This window comes from Eulemur rufifrons, chromosome 20 (genome assembly GCF_041146395.1).
Source record: "Eulemur rufifrons isolate Redbay chromosome 20, OSU_ERuf_1, whole genome shotgun sequence".
Taxonomy (NCBI): Eukaryota; Metazoa; Chordata; class Mammalia; order Primates; family Lemuridae; genus Eulemur; species Eulemur rufifrons.
In genome coordinates this window covers 9690981-9718967 of record NC_091002.1, presented here as the reverse complement: position 1 = coordinate 9718967, position 27987 = coordinate 9690981, and the positions used below count along the sequence as shown (strand labels likewise).

General features: G+C 49.6%; 1 protein-coding gene across 1 annotated transcript in view; it reads left to right on the top strand.

The window, feature by feature from the left end:
- NINL (ninein like) overlaps positions 1 to 26559 on the top strand; it is a 113226-nt gene extending 86667 nt beyond the window's left edge. The window contains exons 16-23 of the mRNA XM_069496005.1: positions 585 to 904; positions 7876 to 7980; positions 9398 to 9467; positions 17305 to 17463; positions 18177 to 18290; positions 21616 to 21762; positions 23437 to 23550; positions 26327 to 26559. Of these exons, the coding sequence (XP_069352106.1) occupies positions 585 to 904; positions 7876 to 7980; positions 9398 to 9467; positions 17305 to 17463; positions 18177 to 18290; positions 21616 to 21762; positions 23437 to 23550; positions 26327 to 26518 (1221 nt within the window). The 3' untranslated portion in view covers positions 26519 to 26559. The remainder of the gene's footprint in view (positions 1 to 584; positions 905 to 7875; positions 7981 to 9397; positions 9468 to 17304; positions 17464 to 18176; positions 18291 to 21615; positions 21763 to 23436; positions 23551 to 26326) is intronic.
- Positions 26560 to 27987: the final 1428 nt, after the last annotated feature.

Here is a 27987-nt window from a genome sequence, read left to right as displayed (position 1 = left end):
GGTCCACCTTGGCTGAGGCTGTCCTCTTGGATGAACTTATTCCTGCTGTGTTTCTAGGTTGTAGAGGCATTTCAGGGACAGTATCCACGTCTTGTTTTCATGTGTCCAGTTCTTCCACTTGTGTAGCAAGGCGGGCCACCTCTGCCCTGCAGTTGTGCCTTTGGGCTCCCTGTATGTATTAATTGGAAGCTCCCGCTGTACCCTTGCCCACCCATGGCCAGAGAGTGTTCTCTCCATCAGGGGCCTGCAGGGTGTTCACAGGCACCCCACTGGCCTTGCAAAGGTTTCCCAGTTCTCTCAGTGGTTGTCACACACTCTGCACCCTGTGCACTGCCTGGCCATGTGCCAAGCTCGGCTTGGCCCTGAGCCGCCCACTCCACCTGCTAGACCTGCCTCACAGGGGATAAGGTGAGCACAGCCACATGGGACCCTCAGGACGTGTTACTGGTCCCTTCCACAAACCCTGACACCTCGTCAGGTCTGGGCCGTCGGCTCTTTGGATGTTGTGCCTGACAGCTCCACGTTTCTGTGTTGGGTTGTCAGCAAGGCCATTTTTAGGGCCTTGTTCATGTTTCTCTTTTTAGGTAAACTACTACGAGAGGGAAATCGAGGCAATGAAAAGGGACTTTGAGAAGGAGAGAAAGGAGATGGAGCAGGCTCACAAGTGCGAGGTGGGCGTGCTGGAGGAGCAGAAAGCAGACCTGGAGATGCTCCACGCCAAGTCTCAGGAGGTTATCCACGGCCTGCGGGAGCAGCTGCGGGACTTGGCCCACGGCCCCCAGCCCGAGCAGCTGGGCCTGGCACTGGCGCCGGCGCCGTGCTGCACCCAGGCGCTCTCCAGCCTGGCCCTGCGGCTGGAGGAGGAGCTGCACCTGCGGCATCGGAGCCAGCTGCAGCAGATCAGGTCTGGCCCAGCTTCTGTCAGTATTTCAGGTCTGGGGGTTCTTGGCCAGGACCAAAATTTGAAATTAGATTAACTGCTGAGAATTGCAGTGCATGCTAACTGGGTGATTCTCCTCTGGGCAGGTGGGTGACTACTGAAAGAACAGGTCCTGGCATAAAGATTTTACTTTAAAAATATAGATTGACTAGAGCTTGAGCCATGAAGCCATTTGCTGTGGAGAAATTTATCTTAGTGTCATTTCCCTTCTGCCTTAGACGTGCCTGGTAGCAAAGGGCAGCATATTCTCCATCATTTAACAACACAGTCTCATTTTCCACTGTGAGGGGCTGTAGCACGCAGAGAGACGGAGAAAAGTCCCAAAGCCCTAAAACAATGAGAAAGATGATCAGTTTGGGTTAGTGAGATTCTTGAAAAGGCTAAAATGTGCAAATGAAGGAAAGATTTTTTTTTTTTTTTTTTTTTGGGAAACAGTGTCTTTCTCTGTTAACCAGGCTAGAGTGCAGTGGCATCATCATAGCTCACTGCAACCTCAAACTCTTGGGTTCATGCCATCCTCCTGTAGAGGAAAGGCTTTTTTAGAAAACCTGGGTTGGTATTTTGTGCATTCTAGTGTCAGAGTTACAAGAGAAAGGATCACGTGCCTGTTCTTGTCTCTCCAGTCTGACCGAGGAGAGTAAGTTATTGTGGACTCACTAATGGTCAGCTGGGATCCACTGTCCTGTGGAGAGTTTTGATCCCCCGGCTCAAGGAAGGCCCTCTTCCACCATACTGGCCAGGCCACCCCCAGCCCACGGTGGGACCAGCCAGCTCCCCTGGCTGCAGCTGAGCAGACAGCTGGGGCCGAATAGGTCCACTGCGTACCTGTGCAGCTGCCACACAGAGGGGTTGCTTTGGGGTTGGTCAGGTTCAGGTGTTGGGGCTGAGTGGATGTGGCCCCCGTCACCATGCTGACAGCAGGAGGTCTTGTCCCTGAACCTGGAGGAGGTGGGCACTTCCCTTTTTGGTAGGAGGGAGTTGGGGTGGCCTGAGGATGTGGGGCATGAGGAGGAATCAGCACTCCCTCTTCCCTCTCCTCCAGGATGACCCTGCAGGGTGGCCCCAGGCCACCCAGGGCTTGGGGAACCTGCTGCTGTCCGGGAGGATAGATAGTCACTTGTCACTCATGTGCTTTCCTGAGCTATCGGCTGTTTTCTCTTAAACCCAAGAATGTGTGATAAGGGACGTGATCAGAGCCCCGCTGCGGGGGCAAAGGGACAGGTAGGGAGTGGCTCCTTTCTCTCAGCACCCAGGCAAGCCTGCGCCTAGCTGCCCACCCTAAGCCATCACAGGCCTTGGAGGACTCTGGCCCCTCGCTCCTGGGGAGCTGCTCAGCCCATGGACCCATTTCACTTGCTGGGCCTGCCCTGGCCAGCAGTGGGCAGCAGCCCTTCCAGGCTCAGTGCTCTGCCCAGCCTCACCTCGCTTCTGCTGGACTCGAGACCCCGGCCCGGCAGCTTAAGGGATTTTCGGGGGCAGTTCTGACTGTGCTTTTTCCCCCCGTCTCACCAAGTCTTGGCACCAACACTCTCGTGTAGAGCTCACTGCCGTGAGAGCCATGTCCCACGTCTCCTCTGTGCAGTTCACAGCTGTACTGAGCGCTCAAACTGTGGCTAGTGTGACTGAGGGCCTGGACTTTAATTCTATTTACTTGTACATTTAAACACTCCGTATGGCGAGCGGCTTCCACATTGGCTTCCGTGTGTAGGACCTCACCCCGTTGGGGGCAGATCCTCCGTTAGATTCTCTAAGGAGGGTCTGCGTGTGGGTTGGAGCCCAGGGCGTGTGGGAGGTAGGGAGGGATAACAAAAGCCAGCTGAGGAGAGAGGACACAGGTGGTAGAACAAAAGCTCGGTGGCCTTTTCTAACTCGAGAGAAGGGTCTGGGGCTGAGAGCCGGCGGCGCCTGCGGTGTGTGACGCACACTGTTTCCGCAGGAGAGAGGCCGAGGGCGAGCTGAGCCGGAAGCTGTCGTGGATGGAAGCCCAGCATGCCGCGCGCTGTGAGGACCTGTCCCTGCAGCATCAGCGCGAGAAGGATGAGCTGCTGCAGAAGCACCTGCTGCAGGTGAGCGAGATGGCGGAGCAGCTCGACCAGGAGAAGCAGCGGCAGGCAAAGAGGGAGGAGGAGATCCTCACGCGCTGTCGAAAGCAGCAGCTGAAGCTGCAGGAGTTGATGAGTGAAGAGCAGGCGCAGATTTGCAAATCATTTGCCCTTGAGAAGGAGAGGTTAGAACTGGCCCACAGGAAGCAGGTGGAAGAGCTTGCCCGGGAAGTGGAGGCACTGCGGGCTCTTTGGAAAGGTGGGCCGCCGGTGGCAAGGAGCGAACAGGACAGCGCACGCCATCCCTGCTGTGTAGATGGCGTGCAGAACCCAGCCTCAGCCCCTGCCCCTGCCCCTGCCCTGGTGGCCATTGGGCCCTCAGAGAGCCTTGGCGTCAGAGAGAACTGTTGGGGTTTGCTCAACACTGAGGAGGGGGCTTCTGTTCCCCCAGAGAGGTGGTCACATGTACAGCCATGTGGGGTGGACAGAGGGGCCATCCCAGGGGAACCAGTGCCTTCTGCCAGGGGTCCAGCAGACCTGAGCCAGCCTGAAGCCCAGGAGGGAGATGCCTGGCCAGCTCAGCCCCAGAGGTGGGGGCCACAGCTAAGCCCAGCCTCCTTGGGGAGGGGGCAGGCCGAGAGGCCACAGGCTGTTCTAGAGGAACGAACTGGGAGCCGGAGTAGGGTGCTGGCCTCTGTGGGGTGCCAGAGACAGGCCTCAGAGGAGCAGGCCGGGGACGAGGGTACCAGGAGAGGGTCCTCACCATCCCACCCCCAGCTTGCTGACCTGGGGGAAATGGAGGTTGATGCAGCACTGGAGAAAGAAAAGAATGACATGAAAACCAAACTTCTGCACCTGGAAGACGTCGTGCGGGCTCTCGAGAAAGAAGCAGATTCAAGAGAGAAAGACAGGTTTGGTTTCTACCCATTCTTAAAACGCAGAACTAACCCACAGACCTTGTTGCTGCTGCATGGGTCCTTTCCCGCTGACAAGCTCATAGCCTCTGGCCGGGGTGGCTGTGCAGGGGTCATGAGCCCAGCCCTGGCCAGCCACCAACTCAGTGGCTTAAAACAACACACATGTTTTCTTGTATCTTGGAGGTTAGAAGGGTGAAATGTGTATCAGTGGGCCGAAATCAGGGTGTTGGCAGGGCTGCATTACCTTGGAGGAGAGTCCCTTTCCTTGGCTTTTCCAGCTTCCTTGGCTCATGGTCCCTTCCGGCTTGGAAGCCAGCAGTGGGTGGCCGAATCTTTCTCATTTCACATCACTCTGACACTGACTCTCTGCCTCTGCCTCTGCTTTTAGGGACCCTTGTGAATATATTGGGCCCCCCCTGGATTATCCAGGAGAGCCTGTCTGAAATCAGATAATTATCAGCCTTAATTCTCCTCTGCTGGGTAACAACACAGTCACAGGTTCTGAGGATTAGGATGTGGACAACTTGTAGAGGTCATTATTAGGCCTACTAACTTTTCTCCTCTAATTTTAAGATCTTAAGATCTTCAGTGGTTTTTCTTTGCTATGTGTTTCTTTCTCTTCAATTTTTTATTGAAGTGTTACATACATAAGAAAAATGGACACATATGTACAGTTAGAAGAATTTTCAACAAATTGAACTCATCTGTGTTACCAGCACCCAGAACAAGGCATGGAACTCACCAAAGTCCCCCCTGGGGTAACCGCTATCCTGACTTCGAACAGCATAGATGAATTCTGCTTGTTTTAGTACCTTGTATAAAGGAATCATACAGTGTATATTCTTTTTTGTTGGTTTTACAATGTATATTCTTTTGTGACTATACATTCACAAAACTTTCTTCTTTCTTGGTCCAGCCTGTTTGTGAGAGTCATCGTATTGCTTGCGCTGTCATCCTTCACGTGCATTGCTGTGTGTATTGTCTTGTGTGAATATACCATCATTTATCTATTTCTTCTGTTGGGCATTTGGTAGTGTCCGGGTTTTGGCTCTCACAAATAGTATTGCAGTGAAAGTTCTTGTACATGCCTTTTGGAACAATTACATTGGGGTGGACCTAGAAATGGAATGGTTGGGCATAGGTATAGTTTACTTTTTGTTTGTCCTACTTAGAAAACATTGTCCCTATTGAGTGTGTGGATTGGTGTCATAAAAACCTCACAGCCATTGTTAAAATATTGTCTCTTCTCACTGTTCTTTCCACTTAGATGGATGATGTTAGATCTGTTCATGTTTTCCTCTACTTCTCACCTTCTGTTTTATATTTTCCATCTTATGTTCTCTCTCTGTCGTATTTGGGGAATTTTTTTAAATATCTCTGTGTTCCACGTCAGTGTTTCTTTGTTCAGCTCTGTGTAACCTGCTGTTTAATCCATTCAGTGAGGTTTTTTTTAATTTTTTTTTTTTTTTTTGAGTCAGAGTCTCGCTCTGTTGCCCAGGCTAGAGTGCCATGGCGTCAGCCTAGCTCACAGCAACCTCAAACTCCTGGGCTCAAGCGATCCTCCTGCCTCAGCCTCCTGAGTAGCTGGGACGACAGGCATGCGCCACCATGCCCGGCTAATTTTTTCTATATATATTTTTAGCTGTCCATATAATTTCTATTTTTAGTAGAGATGGGGTCTCGCTCTTACTCAGGCTGGTCTTGAACTCCTGACCTCAAACAATCCTCCCGCCTCGGCCTCCCAGAGTGCTAGGCTTACAGGCGTGAGCCACCGCGCCCGGCCTAATTTTTTTTTTTTTTTTTTTTAAGAGACGGAGTCTTGCTCTGTTGCCCAGGGTGGAGTGCGGTGGACCCATCATAGCTCATTGCAGCCTGGAACTCCTGGGCTTAAGCAATCCTCCTGCCTCAGCCTCCCAAATAGCTAGAACTACAGGCATGCGCCCCCAAGCCCAGCTAATTTTTTTTTTCTTAGCCTCATCTGTCCAGACTGAAAGGTCTAATTTTTTTTTATTTTTTGTAGAGAAAAGGTCTCACTATGTTGCCCTGGCCTCAAGTGATCCTCTGCCTCTGCCTCCCAAAAGTCTTGGGATTACAGGTGTGAGTCATTGCACCCAGCCTGAGTTTTTATTTTGACATTGACTTTTGTTTATTTCTAAAAATTCTGTTTAGTCCTATCTGATCATTGTTGATAGTTTCTTGTTCATTTTTTATTTCCATATTTTATTTATGTAAACATTTCATGGCATTTATTTTTAGTTTGTGTCTGATAATTCCAATACTTGAAGTTCCTAGAGGATCTAATTCCGGTTTTTTTGCTTCTGCTGTCTCTTATGGGTGGCTTTTTTCCTTGTATGTTATACTGATCTTTGTTTATGAACTCGTGTTTGCTTGATGTTAATCTCTGGGAACGTTGGGTGCCTTATAGGGGATGCTTTTGCAGAGAAGTGAGGGACTGGCTAATCTAGGACCACTTGAACCTCCTTCCAGGGCCCTGGCTTTTGCAGGTTCCTGCAGTGCAGCTTCACCCTGCTGTTAGTGGTGCCGATGTAGGCGTTGGTCGCGGGGTCACTCCAGCTTTGTGTTGCATAATGCTCAGAGCTTTGGTTTTAGCTTCCGGGTTTTTGTTCTGTTTGGAAGCTCTTGGAGGTTTCCATTGCTTTCTGTGAGGACAGTCACTATACAATCGGCTTCCCATAGGATTTGGTGGTTTGGTGATTGTGTAGGGGATGAGAGTGGGCAGCCTTCAGCTTATCTGGGCTCCAAGCAGCTGGAAGTAGAAATCCCTCTCCCTCTCTCCCTCTCTCCCTCTCTCCGTCACACGTGCCTCATGTCAATTTGTTTTCCATGCTAGAGCCAGAGTGATCATTTCAAAACACAGATCTCATTTGTTTCATTCCCCTGCTTGAAACCCTTTGCTGCTTTTAAAATTCCAATGACTTCTATGTCTTTATTTTTCTCTTTATCTCTATTTTCTATTTTATCTCTCACGAGATAAAATGAAGTCATATGAAGGAGATACTTATACTTAATATTATAAACTTAATATGTAAAGTGAACATGATGAGATTGTGTGGCTTTGAATGTTTTTAGATTAAAAAAAATGAGAAGCTAATGCCATATAGAGACCTACTGAGGGGAGTAAGTGTCAGCTAGACCAACCTGTATTAAGAATGAATTTTGTGGGTAGCAAGTGTGGGTTTTAAGCTGCCACATTAGTGGTCTTTATTGGTAAATTTGTCATCTGTCATAAATTGATGGCGTTAACCTAACCAGAGACTGTCTTAGAGTTGTCAGAAAACAAAGATGACCCCAGGCAGACTTGGCCCACGTAGTGGCTGCTTATTCCTGCTTTCTCCCACTTGCGGGATTCACCTAGCATCAGGTGTCTTGCCATAAATCAATGTGGGCACTTCCCTAAGTTTCTCCTTCTAGGGCTGACCTCAGAGTGCAGGATGGGTGGGACTGTCACTAAATAGGAGAATGTGTGCCATGTATTTTGGCCTTCTGATTCCTTGTGTCCCTTAGCTCCACACTGGAGCTCACTGGCAGGGGACAAATACCCTTTGCAATACCCGAGGACTGAGACCCAGCATTTGGCATTGTTACCCAGTATATGCATGTGTTCAGTTAGAGGTCATAAGATGCAGAAACAGGGCAGCCATAAACACAAAATAAATGAAACCAAGGTTCTGAGAGCGTTAGTCGTCCATGGTATGTACCAGTTTAGAAGTTAAGAAAGCTCTGTTTTCTGTGGCTTGACTCTTGGGAGATGCAAAATGTTAACACTGGTTAGAGGCAGAGGGGAAGGAAGAGTGCCCTGTGCCTCCTTCAGGGGAGGGGACATGGGGACGGCACAATTTCCAGGGCCCCAGCTGTGGAGCCAGGCTAGTGTTGCGGAAACAGGCTTACCCCGTGCACGTGGCAGCCACCTCTCCTCAAGTGCTCACAAGTTTTCTTTTCTCAATTTTTCAAGCAGAATCGAATTTCATAGGCTTTCTGAAGAAAACACTTCATTGAAAAATGATCTGGGAAGGATTCAGCAAGAGCTTGAAGCTGCAGAAAGCACAAATGATGCACAGAGGTGAGGAGACAAGATGCATCTCGGCAGCTCGCATCCAGACCTTAGTCAGTGGCGCATTGGCTCTCTGTAGAGTTTAGAAGGTATCCATATAGAAAGTGGGAAGTATTTGCAGATCAGCCTCGCGTTCCAGAAAACCCTAAGTAGGTGAGCCTTGTAGACTTCTGAACAGACTTGACAGGCATGGAGGGCTCCAGCCTCTTTCCACGTGTGCTCGGCACCTTAACGCCCAAGCTCCTTGGCCTCAGGACAGCTCACAACAGAGGCTGCTTCCCTTGGGAATTGACACACGGGCACTTCTCACCTGTGCTGAAATACTCCACCTGGCACTTAGGGGCTGGGAAAGGCAGTGCCTGTTGTTGCAGGGGTCAGAGGTGCTCTCCTGGCAAGTAGAACCTGTTTGGTCATGTCCTGACACCGGTTTCAGCTCTGCTTTTCTCTGAAGTTCAGAGCTGGGGGAGGGAGATGGGCATGCAGAGGGGCAGGGACCTGAGCACTGAGGCAGGAGAGGAGCTGGGGTGTGTGTTGGGGGAGGGGCATTTCTGCTGTGACTACCACAGTATCCAAAGACAGTTTCTTTGGCCTTCCCCGCCCCACCCCCTGTGACTTTCAAGATGAGCTTAGCTCTAAAATGCTGAGTATGTTTTTCTGAGATGATAAAAGCACCGTGATGATTAAAGTGTAGAATCCAGAGTAGGTAACAAGTGATTACTATTAATTATGACATTTAATTGTTTTCCTTTAGCAATCTTTTTTTTTCTTGAGTTCATAAGCCAGAGCCCCTTGGAAAACAGACCTCAGCAGGTGCAAGGCTGTTTCCATCTTTATTTATGCTGCTGGGTGTGAGTAGTTACATGTTTTACAAAAGAAATATTAATGTGTGTCATTGTGGAATGTCACTGAGGGTGTTTATTCTTACAATACTGGCAGCGGGGCTGGGCGCAGTGCTGGGCTCATGCCGGTAATCCCAGTACCGTCTCTACAGAAAATAGAAAATATTAGCTGGGCGTGGTGACATGTGCCTGTAGTCCCAGCCACTTGGGAAGTCGAGGCGGGAGGATCACTTGAGCCCAGGCGTTTATGATAGCACCACTGCACTCCAACCTGGGTGACAGAGACAGACCCTGTCTCTTAAAAAAAAAAAAAAAAAAAAAATACTGGCAATGTATGATCTCTCTGAAAATCCGAACAATTTCACATTCCTAGATTCTCTGTGATTTGGGATCAGGGTTTGGTCGTCATTGTCACTAGCAGCGGCAGCAGTAATGTAGTGGTAGGGACAGCGAGTGGCTGTGGAATGCCAGGAGCAGGTGTGTGATGTGGGTACAGACCCAGGCCGCTGACGGCACACTGGGTGGTGACCAGGGAACAAGAGCCTGGTTGGTCAGAAGTGATGTTGTTAATTTTGCTTCTTCAACAGGCGGGAAATTGAAGTTTTAAAGAGAGACAAGGAAAAGGCCTGCTTTGACGTGGAAGAGCTCAGCAAACAGGTCAAGTATTGATACCTGGGATGGAATCAATGCCTTTCTGCCTTCTTTCATTATTTTGAGATAATTTCACACTTACAAAAAGGAAATAGAGAACTTTTTCCTAAAAGATTTGAGAGTGAGTTGTTGACCAGCCCCCATCAAAATGAAGGACCTACCGTGCCTGTTAAGACCCCATCCCGGTCAGGTTTGCCGGTGGTCCCAGTAATGTTCAGAGTCATGTGTGGCATTTTGTCCCCTTCAATCAGTCCTTGGTTTTTAGGACCTTGACATTTTCAAGAGCACAGCTGGTTATTTTGTAGCAAGTCCCTCCATTTCTGTTTGTCTGAGGTTTCCTGATAATTTGAGTCACGTTATCTGTTTTTGGCAGGAATAACTCAGAAGTGATACTGTGTCCTTCTCATTTCACCCCATCCAGGGTTGCAATAATTTGTCCCATTGCTCATGTTAACTTTGGTCACTTGGTTGAAGGTGGTGTTGGCCAGCCTTCTCCACAGTAAAGTTACTTTTCTCTTTGTAATTAATGAGTATTTTATGGGGAGAGACTTTGATATTTGTAAATATCCTTTCATCATCAAACTCTCACCTCTGAGTTTTACCAGCCTTTCATTTCTTGGTGGAGTCATTTATTACTATGATGGTGACCAACTAGTGACTAATCCCACTGTTGTCTTACATTTAGTAGTTGTCATTCTACAAGGAAGAGCTTTTTGTCCCCATTTATTTATTATATCATTATATTATAATATCATAGATTCCTCTTTTATACAATGGGTTGTAATATATTACTATCATACTTATTTTGATGCTCACATTGTCCCAGATTAGCCAAGGGGAGCCCCTTCAGGGTGGCTTCTGTGTCCTTTGGATGGGTCCTGATCATTCTTTGAGCACTTCCTTTCTGCTACCCCAAGATGTTCCAGGTTCATCTGATACTTTCCCTGTCCCAGCCCTGGAAGCAGCCACTTCTCCAAGGAGCTTGTGGTCACTTTCAGTATAGAAGAGTCATATTTAGAGCCCAGGGTCTGGGCGCTAGATGTGCTCATTGCTTCTGCTGCTTTCAGGTGCTCTTAGTGGATTCAGCTGGGGAGAGAGAGAGAACGTGTGTGTGTGTGTGTGTGTGTGTGTGTGTTTATATACGTACGTGTACAATATGCGTGTCGTCTCAAGTATATTTATTTATATGTCTCTCTATATTGTAAACCACAAATTCAAACCCATATCTGCATTTCCCACCTAACATCTCGGGGATAATTCTAGTTTTCTCCATTTCCATATTTATAACTCGTTTCTCCAACAATGAGAGGCCTTTTTTCCATCTTCCTCAGCGTGTTTACTTTTTATTTGATCAGTGTTCCTTTGCCCCTTGTGTAAATGCCCTTCTTACCCTGATTGGGCACTGACTCCCCCACCCTGGTTCTCCTTTTGCCCTATGCACAAATGCCTTCTGTGCTTGGTCCGACTTACTGGCTTTTGGACTGAATTTTTAAGAAAGAGGCACACAAGCTGGCATTTGTCATCCTTGTTTATTATTTTTTAATTGAAATGTTTATTGATAATTTTAGACTCATATTGAATTCTAAGAAATAGAAATCCCTTTATACTTACTTTGCTCAGTTTCCCATACTGGTGACATTCTCCAAACTATAGTATCATATCTGTATTTGTCTTCTCGATTGCCATAACAAGGTTCCATAGACCAGGGGGCTTAAACAACAGAAATCTATCTTCTCACGGTTCTGGAGATGAAGTCCAAGAACGAGGTGCCAGCAGGGTTGGTTTCTTCTGGGGCCTCCCTTTGACTTCTAAGTGGCCACTTCTCCACGTGTGTTTGCACAGTCACCCTGCTGTGCATGTCTGTGTCCTAATCTCTTCTTATAAGGACACCAGTCAGATTGGACTAGGGCCCACTGATGCGACCCCATTTTACCTTAATTACCATTTTAAAGGCCCTCTGTCCAAATACACTCACATCCTGAGGTACTGGAGTTTAGGACTTGAACATACGAATTTTGTGGGGACGCAATTCAACCCATAATAAGTATCACAACCAATGTATTAACATTGATACAATCTTTGGATTATTCTTAGATTTCCCCAGTTTTACTTGTATATTCATATGTATGTGTGTGCATATGTATGTATGGGTGGGGTATGTGTGGGTGTGTATGTGTGTATGTACGGGTGGGGTGTGTGTATGTACAGGTGGTGTGTATGTACGGGTAGTGTGTGTGTGTGGTCTGTGTACAGGTGGGGTGTGTGTGTATGGTGTGGGGGGTGTGTATCTGTGTGTGTGGTGTGTGTATACAGGGGGTGTGTATGTGTGTGAATTGGATTCTATGCAGTTGTATCATCTGTGTAGGTTCGCGTATCCACACAGTGGAGATACTACTTCCGACATTACAGGGCTCCCTCATGTTGCTCTTTTATAACCACACCAGCCTTCTTCCTGCCCACCCAAGCCCAGCCATTAACCCCTGGCAGCCACTAATCTGTCCTCCATTTCTAAAATGTTGTCATTTCAAAATATTACGTAACTGGAATGGTACAGAATATGACCTTTAGGACTGACTTTTCACATATCATAATTCCTTAGAATGTCATCCAAATGTCATGTGTATCAATAGTTTCTTTTTATTGCTGAGTGCTCCACGGTATGGACATAGCACAGTTTGTTTTAGCAGAGGGGCTGTGACATTTGACGTTCCCCCCAGCAGCGTATGCGTCATCCAGCTTCTCTGGTCCTTGCCAGCACTTGGCGTTTGCGCTCTTTTCCACTGTAGCCGTTCCCATAGGCACCGTTCCCATAGGCGTGTGCGGAGACAGGCAGGCCAGAGGGGACAGCAGCTGGCTCTTCCCCTTCCCCCGTGTTGGTCACACTCTGGGGAAGTCATTTTCCTTGAGGGCAGGAGGACAGAATGCTCTGGGTTTACTTCAGAATGGTTAGTGTCTTAGTCTGCTCGGGCTGCCATACAAAACACCACGGACGGAGTGGCGTAAGCAGAGGAAATTTATTTCTCACAGTTCTGGAGGCTGGTTTGGTTCTGGCCTGCTGCCGCCTCACTGTGTCCTCACATGGCAGGGAGAGCGCCCTCCCTCTTATGAGGGCAGCAATCCTATTGGATTAGGACCCCACCGGTATGACCTCCTTTAACCCTAATTATCTCCTAAAATTCTCTGATGAACCCAGGAGTTGTTCATACTCATTTTGTTCAGCTTATTTCTTTTTTTTTTTTTTTTTTTTTTTGAGACAGAGTCTTGCTCTGTTGCCCGGGCTAGAGTGAGTGCCATGGCGTCAGCCTAGCTCACAGCAACCTCAAACTCCTGGGCTCAAGCAATCCTTCTGCCTCAGCCTCCCAAGTAGCTGGGACTACAGGCATGTGCCACCATGCCCGGCTCATTTTTTTTTTTCTATATATATTTTTAGTTGTCCATATAATTTCTTTCTATTTTTAGTAGAGACGGGGTCTCGCTCTTGCTCAGGCTGGTCTCGAACTCCTGACCTCCAGCGATCCACCCGCCTCGGCCTCCCAGAGTGCTAGGATTACAGGCGTGAGCCACCACGCCCGGCCCAGCTTATTTCTTTTGGGAAGATGGGAGTGATGAATTCCAAGCTGTTTATGTGTCATACCTGAAACCAGCAGTAGCAGTTTGTTTTTGAGTTTCTGCACATTGTTAGTACATAGAAATACAATTGAGTTTTGTATGTTGATCTTGCATCCTAGTTCTAGCAGCTTTTTTATCACTTGTGTGTCTCAAACCCCTGTTCCACCCCTGAAATAAGTCCCTACGAGTCTCCTCCCCTGGCACCTCCTCTTCCCACGTGGCTGAGGAAGGTGGTTTTTGCTGCAGAAATGGTGGCAGACACCAGCAGGCGGGTGGCTTTTCTGGCTCCAGCATTGTTGTTCGTTTCCATGGTGAGTGTGTGGGCGCTGTGCCGGGGCCTCCCCCTTGGAGGATGTGCCATGGAGTGACGTAGGTTGAACACTTAAGACTCCGCATTTGCCAGAAGTCCAGCTTCTGGTGGAAATGACCTCTGCGGGGCCTTCCTGGGCCTAGGAGTGGCTGCCCACCCTTCTCTTTCCAGCTTGTCTCTGTAGCAGCTTCATAAATGGATTGTAAGTACCCATTGTTCTCTTCTCCCAAATTTTTACTATGAAAAACATTAGAGACAGAAAAGTTGAAATAATATGCAGTTATCACCCACATACCACAACATTAATGCAGCTATATTAACATTGCCCTAGGTGCTTTAGTTCTGTTTATATCTGTCTTTATATTTCCTGTCTGTGTTTTCTGAACCATTTCAAAGTTAGAGAAATTTTTTTAAATTTTAAATTAAAAAATATACTAAAAAGAAAAAAAGGAAGTTACAGGTATCATGATACTTCACTCCTAAATATTTCAGCAGGCATGTCCTAAAAATAAGTGCATCTTCTACCTAACGACTGTAGTGCTATCACACTTAAGAAATTTGACAGTAATTAGTATCGTCCAATATTCAGACCATATTCACATTTCTCCAGTTATTAAAATATGTCTTACATGGTAAAGTTTTGGCACCAGGATCCAGTTGAGGTTGACACGTTATTTGTAACTATCAATTCTATTACGTTGTATTGAACTATCAGGCGGGGTGCGGTGGCTCACACCTGTAATCCTAGCACTCTGAGAGGCTGAGGCGGGAGGATTGCTTTGGGTCAGGAGTTTGAGACCAGCCTGAGCAAGAGCAAGACCCCATCACTACCAAAAATCGAAAAAATTAGCATAAACCTACTACTTGATTGCGCTCAGGGAGGCTATGGTTTGCGCTGCACAGGGGCACAGCTTGGATGGCCTGGGGAACACTGCACAGCTGGGGTGACCTGAGTGGCCAGGGCTGGAGTCATCTGGGGGGCTCCTTCCACATGCGACTGTTGTTCCAGGTGTCTATGGGCCTCTCTGTGGCCTGGGCTCCTGGAGGGTGTGTCACGAGGGGGCACCGGGGAGTGAGTGTTCTGGAGGCCAAGTGAAAGGGCTCTGACGCCTCCTTAGAAGTTGCTCCATGTGGTACCCACTGAGTCCCTGGAGCCCCAGGGAGGCTCCTTTGATGGGCGAGTGTCCAGGTCACAGTGCGGAAGAGGATGTGGGGTGGGAGATGCTGTTGGGGATGTCTTTGGACACTACAATCTGCTGCAGTGTCCCTTTAATCTAGTCCTAGATCAAAAGTGTCCCCTCTTTTGATCTAGAACTGCTGTTTCTGCCCCGATGATGCTGCCTTTCGGACAAGACCAGACAGTTGTCTCATGGGCCATCCCACATTCTGGATTTGTCCAGCTGTTTCCTGAGAGTGTGGGTCAGTCTGGTCTCGTGTCACTTGTTTGTCTTGTAAACCAGAAATCATGCCTAAAGGTTTGGTTAGATTTAGGAAAAACATCTGAGACAAATATCCATTTGTTTTAACACGTGCCCAGAAGATGGCTGCTAACATCTCATATCAGCTTCTGTGACAAAAGCCAGATGAATGGAAGTTAGATATCAAAGAGGTGAGCAACGTGACCATCACCAGAGGCAGGTGGCAGGAGTGCCTCCGGATGCAAGGCCCTGAGAAGTCACAGCATCACCTATGCAGTGTCTGGCCAGGAACACGTCACCTGGCTTTTAAGGTAGCAACAGACAAGCCCAAAATGAACTATTAAAATAGAGGTACTCAGTGTCATCGCAAGGGTCCCTAAAAGTGGAAGCAGGAGGCAAAAGGAGAGTCAGTGCCAGTAGAATGTGATATGGAAAAACTCCTGGCCACTGCTGGCTTTGCTGATGGAAGGGGGCCGAGAATTGAAGAACGTGGGCAGCTCAAGAGACCGGAAAGACAAGGAGGCGGATTCTTCCCTGGAGCCTCGGGAAGGAACACGGCCCTGCTGACACCCTGATTTTAGCCCAGTGGGATCTGCAGACTTCTTTCTGACCCCCAGAACTGTAGGATAATAAATTTTGTTGTTTGAAAAAAAAAAATAAAATGGAGAGAGGAACTGTAATTGTTAGAAATATCAAAGTTGGCCAGGCGTGGTGGCTCACACTGGTGGTCCCAGCTACTTGGGAGGCTGAGCGGGGGGATTGCTGGAGCCCAGGAGCTGCACACTGCAGTGAGCTGTGGTCGCATCTCTGCACTCCGGTCCGGGCAACAGCTAGACCCTGTCTCTTGAAAGGTAAATAATGTCAAAGTCATAAAAGGCAAAGGCTGTGGAAACATTCCAAATTGTAGTAGGCTAAACCAACATGACAAAGGCACCACCTGATCCTGTGCTGGGGAGGGGGCTCTAAAGGACATTGTCGGGCAAGGTGACAAAGCTGGAATGTGGGGACACCAGGACCGCCATCCTGCAGAGTAGCTGCACAGCAGCCGTGGCGGGAGCACTCCTGTCCACAGGAGGCACGTGGTGGGGCTGTGCTGCCGAGAAGGCATTTTGTGTGTGCGTGTGCGTGTGCGTGTGCGTGTGCGTGTGCGTGTGTGGTGTGCGTGTGTACACAGCACAGCTGACAAAGCAGATGGGGAAGGCGCTGTTGCCGTGAGTCTGGCTGGGGGGTGTGTGGGCTTCCCTTGCAGTGTTCTATTCTTGCAACTGTCTGTAAGTTTGAAATTTTTTCCAAACTAATAGTTTAAATTTTAAAGGCGCATAGAAGAAAATCAACTCGTGTGCTTATCTCAGGAGTTGAGGAAGATTCCATTCTATTAATGAAATCCAAGTTGTCCTCAGAGGACAAGAAGAATATGTATTGATACTGAAAAACAATTTTAATTTTCACAATAAAGTGTAATAAACACACGAGTGAGCTCTGTGCCAGGTGTGACTGCCACGAGCTTATGGCACGTGGAAGCTTCTCTTGCCCTCGTTTCTGCAGTTCTAGGGAAGGATGAGGTGAGGGTTAACTTACAGAGAGGAATACGAGAAAGGCTCATGAGAAAAACGTGTGCACTTGCTAACCTCACGTGAACCCAAATTGAAACCACTTCAGGGTTCCGTTATGGGCTCGGTAAACCTGCAGAAGTCAGCAGGTGTCTGGCCTCCTCCCGAGGGCAGGCGCTGTGTGCGCTGCCCGCAGTGCCGAGTGGCTCAGCGGACGTTGCTCGGAAAACCCCCGAGAGCTGCAGGCACCCTCTGCCCTGAAAACTGCTGTGGGAAGAAGCAAATAGGCAAAAATGTGGTTTGTGTGAAGAGACTCACGATGAATAATTGAAAATAGCTAGAATTTCCATGGTGAGAGGTCGTAGGCCCAGCTCTCCCGCTGCGGCTTCACTGGGTCACCCCGAGCGCTTGCCGGGATTCACAGCTGGGCAATAGCTGTCGAGAAGAAGCAAAACATAGAATTTAATGAACACAGGCACCCTGCTGAGAGCTACATTTGTATGTTCAATGACAGAGATCAGAGGAGATTTTGAAGAGATTTATATATGTCAAGTTTAATTAGGTTGTTTTTTTCCTTAAAATTGCTTAAAATATGTTAGAAATAACCATGAGGGAAATGAGAAAAATGTGAAATGTCTTCAGAACAGTGGTTCAGATGGTCATGGCACATGACCACGTCTGGTGGCCTCGATGTGTCTGTTTCTCGTAGGGAACAGAGCAGAGATTCTGTCCTTGGCATGCCTGGCATTTGGAGCCAGATCATCCTCTGTGTTGTAAGATGCCAGTCGCTTCCCCTCCACCAGTTGTGACAATCAGAAATGTGTGGAGGCATTGCCAGACGTCCCCTGGGGAGCAAGCCATCCCTGGCTGAGAGCTATCAGAATGATCTGAATTGAGCGGCTGGTTTAAAAACATTTTTTTTTTTAAATCTGTGTTTTAACCTTTTTTTGCTCTAGAGTCAGAAATACAAGGATCAATTGTCCCAGCTCAACTACAGTGTCCTTCAGCTGGGAGAGGAGGCTTCTACCCACCAGGCCCAAAATGAGGAGAATCGCATCACCATCCAGCTGTTAACACAGAGCCTGGAGGAGGCAGGGCGCCGGGGAGAGCAGCAGGCGAGCGAGGGGCCTGGGAGTGGGGCGGGGGGGGGGGGGATGCTGCAGGTATGCAGGTAGATGGTGTCATGCAGCAGTAAGGTGAGGGACTTCCCAAGCAAGCCTGGAGAAATAAGTGGACCGAGTGGCATTTGCAAATCCACAGTATCCAGAAAAAGGAGCAGAATGGCTTTAAATGCTGATGACAGAGGAGTAAATTGGTACAACCTTCCTGGAGGGCAAGAGCCTTAAGAATGCCCCTATGTGTTGACTTAATTCTGCTTATGGAAGTTTTATCTTAAGAGCATTGAGCAGAGATTTAGCTGGAGTATTTTTGTTGCTGTGCTATTTATAATAGCCAAACAGAATTGGAATCAGCTTGAGTCATCAACAGTAGGTGAATGAGTTAGTAAATCATGGTGCAGCCACTAAAACCTATGTTTTCAAATCATATTTAATGTCATGGGAAATGTTCAAGGTATAATAAGGACGAAAGCACAGCTAGGACACTGCATGTTTTCTGAGACCATCATCTCGATAGAAGTGCGTACATATAGAAGATGGGTGAGAGAATTACAGCAGAATGTCGGGGTGGGCCTTGGCTGGTGGGGTCCTGGGAGGTTTAAATTTTGTAATTTTTTCTTTTCTGTAATTTTCTGAAGTTTCTGCATCAATCACAAATCAGACTGCTAAGATATTTCTTGTACTTGTGAACTTGATTTTTTAAAAAACAGAGTGACCAAATCCAAAAACTTGAAGTTGAACTTGAACGCGCAAATCAAGAATGTCAGAGCCTGAGACTGTCCCAGTCAGAGCTGACAAAGACCCTCGAAGAAAGTCAAGACCAGGTGGGTATGAGTGGCTGCTGGAGGTGCTGGTTCCGGTCCCAGCCTGGGAGCAGTGTCACTGTGATGCCAACAGGGCACTGCCAGGGCTAGTGCAGCCCAGAGAGGTTGTTGATGTGGCCTGAGGTTACACAGCTAGTCAGGCACTTACCAGGCCCAGGACCGAAGTTGCCGTAGCCCAAGGTTGGTTTGGTCTTGAGCAAGTCACGTGAAGAGTCATGACTCAGTTTACTCACGAAGGAAAGAGGGCAGTAACCATGCCTTGGGGTGAGCCCTCTACAGATGGAGGAGCTAACGGAATATGTGGGGGTGGCGTCTGAGGGTTGGTGGTGTCGGGCTCGCGTGCACACATACTCGCGTGCGCACATACTCAACGTGCATGCCGTGACACCTTGGAACCTGCTGGCTCCGAGGGTGCAAAGCCTCAGGAGGCGCAGATACAGGGGGGCTGCGGCAGGGAGCTCACAGTCTGGGACAGACAGACATGTGCAGGGCGAGCCTCACGGGGGTCCGGGGGGACGGTTCTTCCCAGGGGATATTCACAGGAGGAGGGGCTCAAGGGGGAGGAGAGGAACAGGTGTGTGACAGCCAGAGGTGCCCCGAGGGCCCAGTGTAGACACGGGTAGGGGGTACGCTTGGAGTGCCAGCGCAGCAGGAGGAAAGAGGGGCCTTCTGATGTGCTCTTGGGGTTCGTGTGGACTCTTATCCCTGCTGCTGCAGCAGTTTCCCAGAGGTGACTCTGCGTGTTTGGGGTGCTCTTCTTTTAAGTTTAGAAGGAAATTTGAAAGGACTCAGCTTGGCCAGTCTGAGTCCTTCGGGGCTCAGGAGTAAGAGGGCGCTGAAACAGCCAGCGCTTACCCAGCACCTGCCGGTGGGAGGCACTGCTGAGGCCGCCACAGCGGGCTCCACACCCGCCGGGTCACGTCCAACACCAGCCACGTCGGGGTCCAGAAAGTACCTCACTTAAGTCTGTCCCACAGCCATGTAAGCTGGTGTCCCCTTCTTCCCCGTGATTTAGAGGAAGACCCCCCAAAGGCACGTGGCTGCAAGTCAGCATACGGGAAGCAGGGGGCTCACAGGGTAGTGTGGAAAAGGCAGACAGGGCTCCCTGGGGTGGCGAGGAGAGGGTGGGTCAGATGCAGGAAGCCAGGGTGGTCACTGTCATGCCGTTGGGTGGTTCAGAAGAGGGAGGCTCCGGGAGGCCGCAGAACAGAGCAGGCGGGACAGGTACTAGCCAGGGAGCAAGCACAGTGCTGCCACGTCACAGCCTGTGGGGGACCCCGTCCTGGTTCTGTATGGCAGCATAACAAGCCAGCTCGAAGCCTAGTGGCCCTTCTGTCATCATCCTTCAGGATCTGTGGGCTGGCTGGGCTCTGCTGGGCCCTTCCCACCGGGGCCTGCCTTGGGCAGCTGCAGGCTCGGCTGGGCTGACGTCCAAGGCAGCTCTCGCGCTCGGCTGTGGTGCTGGCTGGTGGCTCGGAGCCCAGTGGACAGGAGCCCCCACGTGGCCTGTCCGCAGCACGGAGTGCTCGGAGCCCAGCAGTGAGGCCACGAGAGATGCTGACAGAAGCTGCAGGGTCTCTTAGGGCCTTACCTGGGAGTTCCACGACACCCACCCACTGCATTCGGCTGGGCCAGCCTGGAATGGAATGAGAAGGCCTGGGGTGGCGTTCTGTTCAGTAGATGTTTATGGACAACTCGCCACAGGCAGAGACCCCACTCAGGGCCAGACCCTGGCCTCGCCATGGAGGGCCTTAGTCGGCGGGGTTCCGTTGCAGGGTGGCTGTGGGGGTGGCACGGTCAGAGTGTGAGCATCAGGGCAGGGCGAGGGCAGGAGCCTTCCTGGGTGGCCAGGTGCTCTTGTAGACCTGGGAGGGGTGAAGGCCAGAATGACTCTCTGAAATCAGAAAATCGGGGGGAGGCTGTGTTTGGGGGCATGCGATTTAGAGCTGGTTCTTCCCTCTCTTTCCATCTCAAATGCTAAGCTGCCCTTCAGGGCCTGGAGATCTAGTGTGCAAGTGCGTCTCTCTGGGGCGACCCCCACCATAAACAAAGGCGAGCCTCACAGTGACAACGGCGATAATGCAGCCTCCTGAGTCATCCACACAGTGACTGCGGAGGGGCAGCCACGCTGGATGGAGGCTGGGGCTGCGGGTCACGTCCTGGCCCTCACAGGCTGCAGTGATTTGCGCTTTTCCTTGGGTGGCAATAGCTGGTGCCTTCCCTTTCTCTTGACCGTGTGGTCGCATCACACCTGTCTCAAATATGACCCTCAGTGGAGCCGTGACTCCCACTCCGGTCTGTGGGGTCTCCCAGGTAAGGGGTGGCATGGCCACTTTTAGGGTGCCAAGGAGATCTCGTGTAGTCTAGATGAATCCTCCAGAGTCAAACTGATTTAAAATGTGTTTACATCTGATCTCCAGTTGCTTAATAAAAGGAGTTGGCTAAGTTATACATAGTTCAGTAATAATAACCAATCATAACTTCAGATTCTGTCATCCTATAGGGCTGGGAACCAGGTACTGCAGTTAATTCCACACCTGACCCCAACTTCCTTCAACATTACCTATGTGTTTAATTAGGATCTGTGACCCCAGGCCATAGCTGTGTCTCAGTATAAACTCTACTTAAACGAAAATTACCATGTCTGGCTTACATGGGTTATTGTTTTAAAAGAACTAGGCTCTAGGCCAGGCATAGTGGCTCACACCTGTAATCCTAGGACTTTGGGAGGCCAAGACAAGAGGATTGCTTGAGCCCAGGAGTTTGAGACCAGCCTGAGCAAGAGTGAGACCCTGTTTCTACAAAAAATTTAAAAATTAGCTGGGCATGGTGGCACATGCCTGTAGTCCCAGCTACTTGGGAGGCTGAGGCAGGAGGATCGCTTGAGCCCGGGAGCTGGAGGCTTCAGCAGTGAGCTGTGTTGATGCCACTGCACTCTAGCCCACCAACAGAGCGAGACCCTGTCTCAAAAAAGAATTAGGCTCTAGTGAAGGATGCCAGAAAGTAACAATGGATGCAGCAGAACCTGATCCTCCCACGGATCCAATGGGATGACGGACACAAGTTTTCCCGACTCTGATTGTGTGGAAGCTCTGGCTAAATGGGAGTTCGGCTGTCAGAATTCCAAATAAATGGACTCTATGCATTCCCGGGTGTTGCTGCCTGCTCAGGGAGCACACAGAAGGGAGCATGCCTGCTTGCCCTTCCAGATGTGGGTGTCCTTGAACAGAGAGAGGAACTCACCAGCACCTTTGCTGCTGTGTCTGCCAGTGGCCCTGTGGCTCTCAGCAGTCTCACCAGAACTGTTATCGCTTCTCCTGTGCAGGTGCAGGGAGCCCAGCTGAGGCTGAAGCTGGCCCAGTCCCAGCACTCTGAGGAGGTCCAGCAGCTACAGGAGCAGATGGGCTGGCTGGTACCTCGAGACCACGTGGCCAAGCTGCAGCACCTGCTCAGCCTCCAGCGAGCACAGCAGGTGAGTGAGGGCGGCTGGGGTGCGAGGGCAGGGCACGGTGGGATCACTGGTCCTCAACCAAAAGCTGCCCAAGTGTGAAGCCCAAGGCCGTGGGGAGGGCAGCCCAGAAACCACCTCCGGCTACTTGAGGTCTAGTCATGTGGAAGCTACAGGGTCCCGATCCTCACTGTGACAATAAGGGACTCTGACAGGTGTCGAGGTTGGATCAGGGAGGAAGGTAGGGTGGTAGGGAGTCAGGTGACCCTGAAGGTCCCTCTAGGCTGGGGCTACAGGTCCTCCCAGACACGTCTGTCTGTAGGGGCTGCACAGGTCAGTGGCTGGGCCTCTGTGTCTGTTGGCTGCTCTGAGGCCACACGGCTAGACGTTAGGGGCCACACGCTCAGGCTGCTTTGTAGCCTTTAAAGGTGGTGATGGAGAGACCTTAAGGAAGTTGCTAGGGGCTGTGGGACCACATGCCCTGTCCCAGGGGCAGCTGCTCCCAGCCCTGCCTACGTGGCACTATGGGAGCGCAGACCAGAAGATGCCAATGCTGATGTCAAAGAAAAGCCAGAAACTGGATTTTTATGTGAGTGTTCCCAGTTTTCAAATGATGCATGTAATTTTAAAGGATTCTGAAACCATTATGCAGACCGAAAATGATCTACCCACAGGCACGTACCTGTGGCCTAGCAGCGGCCTCTCCTGCAGTGGGTTACCTGGTGGGTGCACACTGATCGAGGTATTAGAGAAATGAACACACAGGGCAAAACTCTGACCCGTCGTGGAGCTTACATTCTAGTGGTGGTGGGGAGACAAAGGAATGGAAAATAAAACGGCAGTCGTGGTGAACAGTGCTGCGGACAGGGACGCGGTGCAGTTTAAACAGGCGAACAGAGAGGGCCTCACCGGGCAGCCCTTGAGCTTGGGGAGGAGAGGGGGCAGGCCACCTGGCGACCTGGGCGGTCTGCAGGAGCAGTGGTGCGGAGGCCCTGGAGGCCCCAAGGCGGGTGAGTCCTGGGCACAGTTAAGGACAGGAGGGAGTGGAGGGAGGGAGGAGAGGGCAGTGTGCGGGGCTGTGATGGTGTCTGGAGATGTAAAGTGCTGCCTGAATGGTCTCTGGCACGTGTGTGTCCTGAGTGTTTAATTCAAAAGGCCGAGAAGACAGCTCTCCTGAAATTCACAACATTGTTCATAGTTCATCGGGGACAGACTGTAGGGGAGATTAGGAGCCGGGGGCAGGGGATACCTTCGTGGAAGGAATTGGAGCGTGGCTTGAAAGCTGGGTACAATTTGATGTTTGCAAAGCATAAATCCTAGTGAAGGATATCCTTCCATTATGTAGCACTGTTATGCTAAAGTGAAGCAATGATGCATTATTGACAAAACAAACTTAATCAGAATTCCTCTAGAAATACACACTAACGCATCTAGAGAAATTCACTTTGTGGTCGTTTATGATTAAAATCCTAGGACCGGTTCTTTGAGGACTCATCAGTCTGCTGATTCTCCCTGAACTATGACACAAAGAGAAGCGATAGCCAGACATTTTTAACTCTTCCTCTGTAGAGATGAAAGGTTACCGATGGTCACATTCAGATGTGTACATTTTAGCTAATTTCCATTTTAGAGTAAATAAGACTTGAGAGGATTCTTTTTAAAACGTAAAATACCATCTGTAACCTTCTTTTGTGGCAGGAAGAACATGAAAAACAGCTGAAAGCCACGGAGGAGCGGGTGGGCGAGGCGGAGATGATGCTGAAGCACATGGAGATGCTGCTCCAAGAGAAAGGGGAGGAGCTGAGAGGACAGGTGAGTGGCGGCCGGCTGTGGGGTTGTGTTAACAGCCTCTCTCTGAGCATTTGCCTGTCACAGCTGTGCAGTTGCTGGTGCGGGGAGAGGCTGTCTTGTCACAGAACTCCAGGGACCCCGTGTTCATTTGCAACCACTGAACCTGGGGCTCTGTCTAAACTTGATTTTGAGAACGTGCAAATATTTTTCAGAAGATTAACACTTACAAGCAACCAGTAGAAGACTGATTTTACCAAATACATATTCTACACTGTAGTTGTACTTTGCACACATTTTCCTTTGGGAACAGTTTAAGATCTGTTTTGAGGGGCGTTCACATCATTTCAGAACCAGCATTCATACGTTCATTCACTTGCTCGGCCATTCAGCACATGTTCCCAGGCACCTGCTGTGTGGTGAGGCCTTGCTCTAGGTGAACCCTGAGACGAGGCAGACTCTGGATGACCAGCAGGGGAAGGTCTAGCTGTGTCCCCAGCAGAGGCCAAGTGGCATTTTGGAAGGCTCACCGGGTGGGGAATGCACACACCTCCAGGTGTGCCGGGGGACCTGATGAGGCACATTCCAGGCACAGGGATAGCACAGGCCAGAGTCCTCAGATGCCGTTGAGGAGGTGGCCATGGCTGGGGTGAACTGATAGATAGGGTGCGGGTAGGCAGGGCCCATCGTCATGTCCTATAGGCCAAGGTCAGGGTGTTGGGTTTTTACTTAAGTAAGAGCATGATATGATCTACATTAAAAAAAAAAAATTACACTTACACTGGGGGAAAAAAAATTGGGGCTACTTCTAGGAGCAAAAAAAAAAAAAAGTAGCTGTAACTGCCCTGATCTGTAAAAGGTTATGGCCTAAATGGGTAAGAACTGATGCGGAGCGCCCGGAGTGGGGACAGCATGGGGCAGTGTCAGTAGTAGGGGCCGGGGCACAGGCCCAGCAGGAGCCAGGTGAGGGTGAGGTGGACACACAGAAGAGGCCCGGCCACACACCAGCGGCTCCAGAAGACATTCAGTGCTAGACGGAACTAGGAGAAATGTGAAATCTGGGGCAATAGTTTTAGTCCACAGCAACCCGGTATGGTTTGATTTGTCTGAGGGATCCGGAGCTGAGCCCAAACTGGATGAGACATTGCGGAAGGAGGGGTGTGCCTGTCCTGTCCAGCCCGCTCCAGACAGCCCTCTTGCTGTCCCAGCTGCTGGGGACTCTGATGACCCACTCTCTCAGTCACTCCCGTGCACACATCCTGTTTGTCCCTCTCACCTGGCAGCACCTTGATTCTGGTTAAATCCTGTGGCTCCTGCACACCTGTCCTGGGCATGGGGCTCGGGCCTGTCCTGCAGCCTCTGCAGGGGGCCCCTTCCCCTGCCTCCTCCCTCTGACCCCCAGCTCCTCCGAACTCTTCTCCTAGCTGTGAATTTGCTGCTGGTTTCACTGGAAAACTGGAAGCACCCAAAGAACACCTGCAGTGCCCCCTCCGCATTAACTACCTCCTGCACCCGGGACGCCCCCCCCCCGGCCCCTCCCACTCTCCTGGCTTCAGCAGTTCTCTGTTCCTCTTCACAAAAATACCCTTGAAAGGGCTGTCTGTACCACCTCACCTGCTGGCCTTCCTGTTCTGGCCACTGGCTCAGGTCTAAAACCTTGAGGTCATGGCTGACTGCCCCCCACCCCATGTCTACATCTAATCCATAGCCCACCTTCAAAGTGGACAGACCCAGCCACTTCCCACCACCCTGTCTGCCTGCTACCTGGCCTCCTTGTTTCCTCCTCTAATCTATTCTCAGCACAGGGGCAATAGTGATCCTTTTAAAATGTGACTGAGGTCCTGTCCCTCCTCTGCCCAGAAACACCCAGTGTTCTCATGTCCCTCAGCAGGTGGCAGAGTTTTTACAATGTCCTCTGAAGTCCTTTCGGATCGCCACTTGACTCCCTGCCTCAAAGCCCTGACTCCTCTTTCTACCTCCCGCTCAGCCATGGGGCCTTTGCGCGTGCTGTCCTCTCCGCCTGCAGTTTTCATGGCCAGACAGCCTCGTGGCTTACTCCCTTTCTTAATTCACATCTCTGTTCAGATGTCCTCACGGTGGCCCTCTCTGCTCAGCCAGTCAAAATGCCCCCCCGCCTCCTGTCCCCAGCTCTATCCCCTGCTGGGTTTTCTTAGCACCCTTGTATGTGTTTTTCATCTACCTCCTGTTAGAATCTGCACTCCACGGTAGCAGGGCTGTTGCCAGAGCAGGGTGTGCACGCGGGGGCTCTTGGTTAACTACTCGTCAAGTGAGTGAATGTGGCGTGGACTTAGGCAGCCCAGTGTGGGGCCCTAAGGCAAGAGCTGGTGACTAGAGTGGCCTCGTGTTCCCAGTACAGAACAGGCCGTTGTGTGCATGGCAACCGGCTCACACCCCCAGCTGCGAGGGCGGATGTACAGTATGTTCTGGGTGACATCATGGCCAGCAGAGCACACTTAGATGAACCAGACATTTTCTGCATTCTTGACAATTTCATTATTTTACATTGTATTGAATAAGAGGACCTTTTGAGGATTCGATTTTGGTCTGAAATCTTTATTTCATGGCACAAAGCTGCCTTAAATTTTCTCTACCATAGTTCAGCAAATTCTCAATTTCCTCCCTCCTGCCAGGAAAACAAAAATTGTCATTCTGTCCAGTGTTTGTGTCAGATCTGTAAGAATCCAAAACGATGGTTTGAACTAATGTGGATGAGGGCAGGTTGGTCAGCAGCGTTCCTGCACCAAATCCACAGTAAAGTGTGGCTTCCTCCCCTCTCCAGTTTGAAAAGAACACGAAGTCCAGCCTGTTGCTCAAAGAGCTCTACGTGGAAAATGCTCACCTGGTGAAGGCGCTTCAGGTCACCGAAGAGAAGCAACGAGGTGCTGAGAAAAAAAGCCGCATCTTGGAAGAAAAAGTCCAAGCTCTCAACAGACTCATCAGTCAGATTGCTCCCGCAGCCCTGTCTGTGTAGGGACGGCTTGCTTTCCTCGGAGCACCCTTGCCCATGTGGGGATTGTGAGTCTTTGTTCACTCCACACACACTTAATGAAAATCTACTATGTGCCAGATGCTGGGGAAATATACATGTTGCACAAGACTACATTTTTATTAGCAGTTCTGAGTAATTTCCCTTTGGAAGATTCTCAGTTTTTCTACTCACTGGTGAGACAGATTATGGGGGCTCTCAGCGAAGAACAGCTGTAAGAGAGTGGTTAATAAAACACCGTGTTATACTTCTGACCGTGGCTGTACAGATTAAAATGCAAAATCGGGCTCTGTACAGTTTTGCCATTTCTCCGTTCTGGGCTTAGATCATTAGAAGTCTCAGTGGTGGGTCTGTGCACAAGTCGTTCTGGAAGGGCCTCGCTCGGTGTGAGCTGTGAAACCAGAGGTAAAGGAGGGGAAGCCCCTTCTTCAGGGACTGCTCCCCCACGGGGGGATGTCTGGACAGGGCTTACCTTCTGTGGACTCAGGGATGATGGTGTTTATTGCGAATGCAATCTTTTTCTCACTGAAATGTCATCACACTGGAAATTTGTACTATATGTTAAAAAAAGTATAGTTTTATACCTGAAATATACATAAATTATGGCCATTTGGTTTATCAGAATATACTACTTTAATATGAAAAGAGTCACTGTATTTGCAATAAATTTTTTCTACTAAAATTGATTTGTTTTTACTTTATGTTATTTTTTATTTATTTTGAGCTAGGGTCTCACTCTGTTGCCTAGGCTGGAGTGCAGCGGCGTCCTCGTAGCCCACTGCAACCTCAGACTCCTGGCCTCAAGTGATCCTCCCATCTTGGCCTCCCAGGGTGCTAGGATAAAGGCATGAACCACCGTGCCTGGCGTGTTTTTAATTTTTTAAACTATAAAATATTTCAAGTATATAGAAAATTTTTTTATAAGAAACACACACATCCCCATCAACCAGATGTATGAAAAGTGCCGTCGTATCATGACACTGGACAGAGGTGAGGAGCCTGTTTGGTTGCTCTCAACCTCCTCCCTGTTCCTGGAGGTACCACCTGGAGCTGGCTCGCCCCTCCCCACCTGCAGGAGAAAAACTTCACAGCACTATGGAAAGACACAAAAGACTAGAATAGATAGAAAGATCAATTCTTAGATAAGAAGACTCAGCAACATAAAAGTTGACCAGTTCTTCTAAGTTTACTGATAAAGGTAACTAGTCCCAACAAAGTTGTAAACAGATGTTTCCTGCCCCAATCAATCCTTTACCCCAGAAATGGACAAGATAGTTCTAAAGTTTACACGTACAACTAAATAAGCAAATAAAACAATCAGGAAAACTCTGAAAAAGGACAATGCATGGGCACTAGTTCTGCCAGTTATGAAAATATTAAGTCGCAATTTGTTAGCAGTACTTAGGGAAAATTCATAGCACCAAACCACCTGTATTAGAATAGAAAAAAAGGTC